The sequence below is a fragment of the Nansenia antarctica genome (genome assembly GCF_963989245.1).
Source record: "Nansenia antarctica genome assembly, chromosome: 17".
NCBI lineage: Eukaryota > Metazoa > Chordata > Actinopteri > Argentiniformes > Microstomatidae > Nansenia > Nansenia antarctica.
In genome coordinates, this window is record NC_137687.1 from 2544655 (window position 1) to 2554180 (window position 9526).

The 9526-nt window shown below is 42.7% G+C and overlaps 1 protein-coding gene across 1 annotated transcript in view; it reads right to left on the reverse strand.

Moving 5' to 3' along the window:
* Window positions 1–7436, reverse strand: part of bco2b (beta-carotene oxygenase 2b) — a gene marked incomplete at both ends in the record, with an annotated part of 15594 nt that extends 8158 nt beyond the window's left edge. The window contains one exon of the mRNA XM_080547555.1: window positions 7255–7436. Within this exon, the coding sequence (XP_080403681.1) occupies window positions 7255–7436 (182 nt within the window). The remainder of the gene's footprint in view (window positions 1–7254) is intronic.
* Between the last annotated feature and the right edge of the window lie 2090 nt (window positions 7437–9526).

Here is a 9526-nt window from a genome sequence, read left to right on the forward strand (position 1 = left end):
GTTCATAGTTAGATATACAGTAGGCCTATAGTAAATGTTGACCACTGATGAACGCGACGGCTTTCACTAAACCACTAATGCATTATACGTTTTAAAAGCTTTTTCAGCAGAAAAGACTAGCAGAAAAAGCAGCTTATAGCATACAGTTATACAGAGCAATTACAAATAATGTAATTGAAATGAGGCTGGAAAAAACTGTACACAGAGTGTACACATCTCCACATGGCTATATATAAAGTAAATAAAGTACATATCCTATAAAAAAATAAATATGCATACATCCCATGGAAGGCTAGTGGAGGTAGAAATCGGAGGACAGGCTCATTGTAATGCATGGAACACACATACACACGTGTTTGATACCATTCCTCATTCCATTCCATGCAACACAATAAGACTGTCCTCCGATTTTTCTACCTTCACCAGCCTCCACTGATACATCCTACTTTCCATTGTAGTATATTTCTGTAGTATGTATGATCTATGTATGAATATGTGGTATGTTTTAGACACACACACATGCCAGGGCATGCAGGGACACAGATGACCAGCAGGGACCTTTGGGGGTTGAGCAGGGACACACATGCACGCTGGCCCCTCCCCTCTGGAGGGGAAAGGGGAGAGAGGGACACAGAGAGCCCTCTTCCCACCCTGATGTCCATGGAGAACGCATGTAATGTATGAATCTGCCTGTAACTAATTAAATTGTCTTAAACTAACGGTTCTTTGATTCATAATCAATAAGAATACACGACAGTAAATGGCGAGCAAGCGACGGAGTTTAATATAACTTAATTTACAGTATTGTGCGGACTCTTCAATTCGACGAAAAAGGTAGATTTTCTGCAGAAATCTCTCTCTAGTCGATTGGTGTGTTTAAAATAGGCTGTAAATCTCAGATAAGTTATAGTCAAAAGAATCTGTGTAACGGTAATCTTGTTGGAATAGAAGCAAACTTTTCATAAATCTTTGATGGGTGGGTGGTGAGAGCCGGACTTGGAAGCCCGTTTTTTTGTAAAAAATAGTGTTTGATGGTATGTGATTTGTTTGTACGGTATTGGAATATCGTGTGTGTGTTTGTGTAAAATTCGGTGAGGTTGTGTTTATGTGTTGGAGTGTGGGTGGACTCGGTAGTCTGTTTTATATTGTAGCAGTGGAGAACATGTGGGGCTCTTTTGTCTGTTTGGAAGGACGCCATTGTGTTGCAGTGTACTGTCGGCGGAGTTTAGACGCCATTTGCATTTAGACGCCATTTGCAGTGTGTCAGAGAGTCCATTCTTAGACGCCATTTGCAGTGTGTCAGAGAGTCCATTCTTAGACGCCATTTTTCTTTGTCCTTGGGGAAGGACACGCACAGAGGCCATCTTTGTGAGGGAAGCGTGAACGTAGAATATTTGAATGAGATAAATAGTGGTTTAACTGGATTGAAAGATATTGCTGTGTCGTGAAAAGTAATCGGTTAAAGAGATTGTTTTAAGCAGGCCCCAATACGGCCGTGGGCTTTCAAGAACAATAAAGCCCTTCCCTCTTTCTGCTTTGCAAAAAGCGCAGACACACAGTGGAACATTCCTTTAGAGGGGAGCCTGAGTTTGATGGATTTCAGTGCTCATCTCTTAAAGATAGCGATAAAACCATACAAATAGACTAGTATTGATAGAGAAAAGATAGAGATATAGTGAATTGATCTCGGGGTGTTTTAAATAGTTTAGAGTTACGGTTAAAACATTCATAGCCTTGGCTAAGAGTTGGCGCATGCGCAATCGATGCGCGTTAGCCGGAGCACAGCTCCATCTGCTGGTCGAAATACGACAATACATTTTAAAACACTAAATCCTCAGGGAGATACAGCTGAGGTCGATGAAACAGTCCGATACATTAATAAATAGATGGTTAAATGATTGTTCTATATTAAATTACTTTAATTAATTTAATTAATTACTTATCAGTTGAATTAATTATTCAGATCATTCATTTTCTGTTTCCCAAAACAATTGATTGATTCCATAAGTTTTAAATCAATGTATATGATGATATAGTGAATAATTCTAACTAATCATTTATTCCTTTCAAATAACAAGTCGATTTCCTTACAGATTGTAATGAATAATTAATCATTTTATTCCTTTCAAATAACAAGTCGATTTCCTTACAGATTGTAATGAATAATTAATCATTTTATTCCTTCCCAATGACAAGTCGATTTCTTTACAGGTTGTGATTAATATTTGTAATTTACATCTTTTATTTTAGTTAGGTCATTTCCACAGTGTTTGATTAAGGAATAGCAGAATAGTACATATTTGATAGTTGAGCAGTAAAAGGGTTTTTGTGGATCGGTGAATACTTAGGTGTTGATCAGCCTTTGTGATTTAATAATTGTGTTGACCAGAACTGTAATTAGTATTGAATGAGTAATTAAGTGACACATTCATAAACAATTAGGAAACACATTTAAGTATAAAGTACTTACACAGCTATTAGATTTAAGTTAATACTGCACTGACATACACAAGAGGCAAGTCTGTTATTCTGAAGTTGCAGGGTTTTTGTGGGGATGGTCAATACAGTTATATTGGACTAGCATTTGTTTAGCAAACAAGACAAAATAAGGTGGGTTGTAAGAAGCGTACACCTTATCTAATATAGAATATTGTCAGCATATTGAACAAGTAGAATGGGGTCGAATTCCACGAAGCTGTTAAAAGATATTAGTGAACATCGTGGAATGTTGGCTACGTTATCCCCTATGGCTGTAGTGGAAAAAATGAATCCTCTTGTTAGGGAAATTAGCAAAATGTCTACGAAATGGAATAGCCGTTGGGCATACATTGAACAGCCGTGGCCGAAAGAGGGCAGCATTAATTTACAATTAATTGCAACATTGGAAATACTTATCAATGGGCACAAAGCACATCAAAGAGGAAAGATTAGATCAGAGAAACGCAAGTTAGAGTTAGCTATTTTAGATCTATTTAAGGTAGAGGGACAGAAAATAGCTCAGTGTCCTGCCCCCAGTCCCCCTCCATATGCTAAGGCACTGGAGGATCATTCCCAGAAGAAGAAGAAGGAGCCAAGGGGAAAAGGGGACGACAGGAGTGACGAGGAAGATGACAGCGAAGATGGCAGTGCAGACTCAAGTGATGACGACAATGCAGATGGAGGCTACAACTCGCAGGTCAGGAAGATGATAGCCACAGCCGAAAGGAAAGGTGGGAGAAGACGCCCGGAGAAAGAGGGAGATTGTCACCGAATGTCATCAAATACATTAAAGAACTGTCCAGTGCTGATTCGGGGTAACAAGATGGAATATCATCCGTGGCATCATACAGATTTGTCTGAAGTGATCGAGAAACTCCCAGTTCTTCAAGAGGGAGGACATTCGTGGACGCGAGGGGTCGACGTGATACTGACAGGAACGCAGGTCGCGATGGGAGACCTGAAAAGACTCTTAGCTTTTATTGCAGGATTGGATACAATGCAGGAAATATTGATGAAGGCAGGACTTCATAGATATATCAATACATCAGTTTATGATCCAGAGCTCTTCGCAGCAAACAGAGGCAGGCTGTGGAAAGCAATCAGAGAGACCTACCCTACTCACATTCACCCAGACAATATCATTGTGAAGCCACTGGGGGGGGATGAGAATCCTAGGGGTTATATTGCCCGTATGCACGCTCAATGGAGAAGTGTGACAGGGAAAGACGCTGAAGATAACCCCTTAGAAAAATCCATAATCAGGGAAAAAATACAAGAAGGGCTTCCTACCCCAGTTAAGGATAAGCTAGCAGAAGTGGTGGGGCTACGACACATGAACAAAGCTGTTTATATAGACCACGTAGCTCATCAAGTGGAGTTATATCGAAAGAACATTCAGATACAGAAGGCACGAGACGAAGAATCCCTCAGAATATTGACTCATTTGCAATTGACTGAAAGCGAGAGGAACATAGAGGGAGTGCAGGCTTTAGCCCCACAGCAACAGCCACCTGGAGTGCAGACTGCTACTTACCAGTCCTACTCACAGGGGCCACAAGGGGGGTATCCTGCTACTTACCAGTCCTACCCACAGGGGCCACAAGGGGGGTATCCATACCCACAAGGGCCACCAGGGGTGCAAGCGGTTCCATACCAGATGTACACACAGCCTGGCCAAGGACCACCACCAGGGGGATGGACAGCAGCAGGGAAGGAGATGCTAGAGTCATGCCAATGCGACCAGAATGGACATCTAGCCTGTGCCTGCTGCAACAGGCCCCAGGGGGGCGCAGGGGGGAGCCAAGGAGGAGGATATTGGCCCCCTACTACACCTGCTCCAGGAGTGATGAACCCTTACGGAGGCCCAGCAGCTGGCCTATAGGGGTGCCCGGAAGATCCGAGTGGGAGGTGCCAGCTGGTGGTGACACAGAAGCCTGAAGGCGCCACGCACCTCCCTATGTCTAGAGAATATGTGAAGACAATCGGATTTGAGGGAATTAAACAGCTGATTCCTACAACTGAGCTTGTAGACTTAGAGTACAAGGGACAGAGAGCAACTCTGTCAACACTTGTGTCAGGACACACGCCAACAGGGCTGCTAGGGAGAGATGCTCTATGCCAATTGAACTGTACAGTAAAATGCACACCTGACGGATGTCAGGTGACGATGCCATCCGGTGCTCAGGTTCCATCGACAGCCAGAGTGATTAAGCATAGAACAGACCTACAAGCTTTGCCTTTAAAGGGAGCTGATATAGAATATTGGGTTGATGGGTCTTGTTACGGGGTAGGAGAAACTTTGTGCGCTGGGTATTCCTTAGTTAAAGCACAAAATTCAAAGTTTATTGTAGAACAGGCTGAGGCAGTTCCTCAGCCTTGCTCGGCTCAGTTGGCTGAATTGATTGCCCTCACAGAAGCATGCAACTTGGGAACCGGACGGAGAGTGACAGTGTACACCGACTCTGCCTATGCACATAATGTTTGTCATTTTAATGGAGCTGTATGGAGGGGGCGGGGTTTTAAGAGAACTGATGGTACGCCTATACAGCATCACGCACAGATCATGAAGCTGTTACAAGCCATGATGAAGCCAAAGGAATTAGCTATAGTGAAGTGTGCCACACACAGGTCTGACTCATCACATGTCACACAAGGTAACAGGGCTGCAGAGGATGCAGCCAAAGCCATTACAGGAGCAGACAAGGCAGGTAAAGGTCTTCTGGTCACACATGTAAAGCAATTACAGGGCATGGTCACACTTGAGGATTTATTGATGTTACAGAGTAGAGTAACTACGTTAGACAAGAGCGTTTGGCTAGCAAGGGGGGCAAGTCAGGATGACACAGGTCTATGGAGGAATCATGAGGGGTTGGTTGTAGCACCCTCAGATTTATTAGGCATGTTAATACAGGAAGCCCATGGATTAGCACATGTGGCTAGGGGGGAGGTAAGACGCAAGATCACCAAGAAATATGGGTTTTGGAGTCCATATTTGATGGAACAGATTGACCATGCTTTAGGTCAATGTGGGGTCTGTTGGAGAAACAACATCAGAGTGGGTACACCAGTGGTGTCTGGGCATATCCCTACCCCAATAGGGCCACGGGTGGTGGACAGGGGGGTGGATGTACAGAGTAGGCAGGATGTTGTGTCAACAGGTGCCGAGGTCCCCAGAGAACCTGAGAAGGAGGAGCTACGAGGAGATGCTGTGGTGTTGCCAGAGCCAGTGGCAATGCCAGTGTTACAGCCAGTGACATTACCGGCAGTGCCTGAAACCGAGGGGACAGTGGAAAGCTGTCCAGATGCCAATGAACCAGAAACCAACGAAGCAGAGAGTGTTGACAGTCTGGAGGTCCAGCCTGGGAGTGTCCAAAGCCTGGACACCTGTGCTACTGGGGATGCTGGCGAGTGCCTGCACCATGCTTCAGATGATGCTGAGGGCGACTCCCCAGACCTTGATCAGCGTGGGAGGGGACCAGGCGGTTGCCTGAACCTCAATGACACTGACGGACGACGACCAGTTAGGAAAAGATTAAAGACTATGAATAGGGTAGTGAAGCAGCAGATCAAAGGGAACGACGGGAATGGACAGCAGATGATAGCATGGCTGGAAACGGTCTTAGGGGCATGGGAAACTTATTTTGCTAAGACAGGAGCACCTATTATAGCAGACATGATTTTTGACTTTCTTAGGAGACAGGGCCTCATTGACTGTTTTTGGAAAATCAGTCACTCAGTCCACGTTAATGAACTTTTCAGAAGACTAGTCCTCACCTGAGGTGAAGATCTATGCATTAATGCATTCCCTTTGTCCTATGCTTACTGTTGGAGAATTATGTGTTATGATAACTGAATGTCATTATTTGTGTATTGTTTGTTTATTTCTATATCGTATGGGATTGATGTCAGTTGAGAAGTGATGTAGTGGTTATGCAAAGATAGGAAAGAGGTTCTGTTCCTAGCGCAACGAAAATGGAAGCAATCTGAGACAGCGGTAAAGGCTGTTCTCCAACTGGGTACAAGTGCTAGTAACCTCTGACCCCGACGCTTCAAGGACAAAGAAAACATCGGTCGTTGGAAGTTTCTGTATTGATTTGTGCATGATAAACTGTGTTTAGTTTAATTGTGATTGTTATTTTCAAAATTCTTTTTATTATTGGTTGTTTTCTATTTTTTGTTTATGATATCTTTGGTTCCTAATACTGGTCCTGGGTTGGTCTGTGTTATTGTGCTTCTTGTGTTGTGTGTTGGTGTAGTTTTTCTGTCTGTTGTTGTTTATTTTTTAATTTTTAATTTTATTTTAAATAAAAAAAAAAAAAAAAAAAATATTTTTTTTTTTTTTTTTTTGGGATGTTTTGTGGGGTTTTGTGTTTTTGTTTTTGTTTTATGGTGGTTTAGTTTCGGAACACCCTCTGGGTGGTCCGAGGGGGGATGTGTAGTATATTTCTGTAGTATGTATGATCTATGTATGAATATGTGGTATGTTTTAGACACACACACATGCCAGGGCATGCAGGGACACAGATGACCAGCAGGGACCTTTGGGGGTTGAGCAGGGACACACATGCACGCTGGCCCCTCCCCTCTGGAGGGGAAAGGGGAGAGAGGGACACAGAGAGCCCTCTTCCCACCCTGATGTCCATGGAGAACGCATGTAATGTATGAATCTGCCTGTAACTAATTAAATTGTCTTAAACTAACGGTTCTTTGATTCATAATCAATAAGAATACACGACACCATCAATCGGGAAAAGTTAAAATCCCTGATCTACTCACTTTTGACTCCCGATCTCAAACTTCCCCGGTCCATTTCGGAGGAAGCGGCCGTTGACCCAGTGTGGGATGACCCCTGTGACGTTGGTGGTGACGGACTCTGGCGTCTCCTCCACTGAACTCACGAGCTTCTCGATGCAGGGCAGACCGTGCACGTCTGTGTAACGATGGACCTTAGCGGACATGGCCTTCTTCAAGTCTGTGTGGACGAAAGAGTCCAGTTAACACATCGTGACGTTAGAATTATATGGTTCTATCACCATTTTTGGTCAAAATTGAGTTTTTTTACATAATCTGATCCATTAGGTGTTTATTAATGCCTGTGTGGTGTTATTTTTAAAATGTTGACATTTTTGAGTTAGTAATTCATAAAATACAAAGGTTCCATCTCACAAAACATAATAGAATGTAAAAACTTTGACGGTCAATATCTCTGAACTACCCTGAACAGAGATAGAACCTTATAATTCTAAGCTCACGACTAGTCTTGACTATTCATAATTTCTTTTTTTATGCATAAAAAGCAAAAGAAAATAGCACACACATACACACACGCACACATGTCACGCATCAGCTGTTAGAAACAGAGCCTCACCTGATGGTTGGAGATGTTCAATGGTCGGAGATGTTCGTTTCTCTGGTTGTCTTGGTCGAGGTAAAGACGATGAAGGTTTCAAGGTGCTGCGATTGTTCCTAAGTGTGCAGATCCTGTGTGCCTTTGATTGTGTCTGGGTCTGAGCATTATATACTGTTGTTGCGCTGCCCCTTGTCTGGTCACATGATGAAAGCGTTACCTTTGACAGAACAGTAGTCCCCTGATAACTATATCGCTGAAATCGCTATCTCCCAACTCACGCCTTGGAACATGGGTTGTAAACTGACACAGCACAGAAACTAGAACCATGATGTTGTCAGTGTGTGTGTCATATTCTCCAGTTTATAACTGCTAAATCCTGTAGCCCATTCGGCAGTAACCCGCCCCATTTGGCAACCGGGGTGACTCTAATTAGTTACTCCTACGGCGTAGATTTTACGCAGAAGTATAAATTGGGCTTAAATTTCGAGTGAGCGTGTTGTTCGCGAGTTCACCAGACCGCGTCAACGCCAGTGCTTTGGATTCAGTGTTTGAATGCATTACTTGAATGTTTGGATACATTACTTGAGTAATGAGTTACAAAGTCACTTTACCTAACTAGTTTGCAGCGTAGCTTTATGTTCATTCCATTCAATGTTCACACAAATGTAGCTGTGTTGTACCGTTAAGATCATTCTATCTATTTCAAAACAACCGCTTCCTGCCTAATTGTCCCATAATGCATTGCATCGTGCTTGCTGCTTACTTGGTGCATAAGACAATATAATAATCATTTTATTTAATCATTTTGTTTAAAAAGACAATGACAGAAAGGGGAAGGGGTAAAGCCATAATAATGTCGGCAGTAAATTAGAGTATGTAAAGCTTATATAGATTACATTGTCAGTTGTGTGCGCGTGTGTCAGACACGCTCACGCTGAACTTACGAACCCTCCATCAACAATCATTGTGCACCGTTTGTGAACCTGACAGTATCAGCTTTTACGGTGTCTGAGGTGACTCCCCGGTCACTGTCTTCTATGTGAAACCCTCCACACCTGAACTTACGAACCCTCCATCAACAATCATTGCAGGGCTTAAAGTGGGGAAAAAAATCCTGTGCCTGAAACTTTTTCTTGGGGAGGGGGGGTCACAGTTTGAGATATTGGGAGAGCAGGTACAGAAGACAGCTTCTTGTCTCAATGTTTAAATGCATTAATACTATTTTATAGTCAATACAAAATATATGTCTCAATGTTAAAATGCATTAATACTGTTTTTATACTCAATACAAAATAATATAATATGAATGAATGAATGGTCTTTATTGTCATTGATATAGTACAGGTACCATACAACGAAATTTGGGAGGGGGGGGCTCCCCTGGTGCTAGGAAAAAAACTAAAAACAAGAAGGGAAAAGAGCTGGTTTACATACATAAAGGCTATGTACACTATCCACTATACTATACAAATAAAACACTGTGCTGTACTCTATGCTATGCTATACCTATTCTAACATTTCCTATCTCTGAACCTTATGTACCCGAGGGTTGTCATATTGCACATAGTGTTATTGCACATTCATTTAAAGTGTCGCAGTTTGCAGGTTTGAAATGTTCACAGTTGTGTTTCAGTATTGCACTTGATTACAATCTAGTAGCTGCCATCAAATTGTCTAGATTGTCCAGGGCCTAGAACC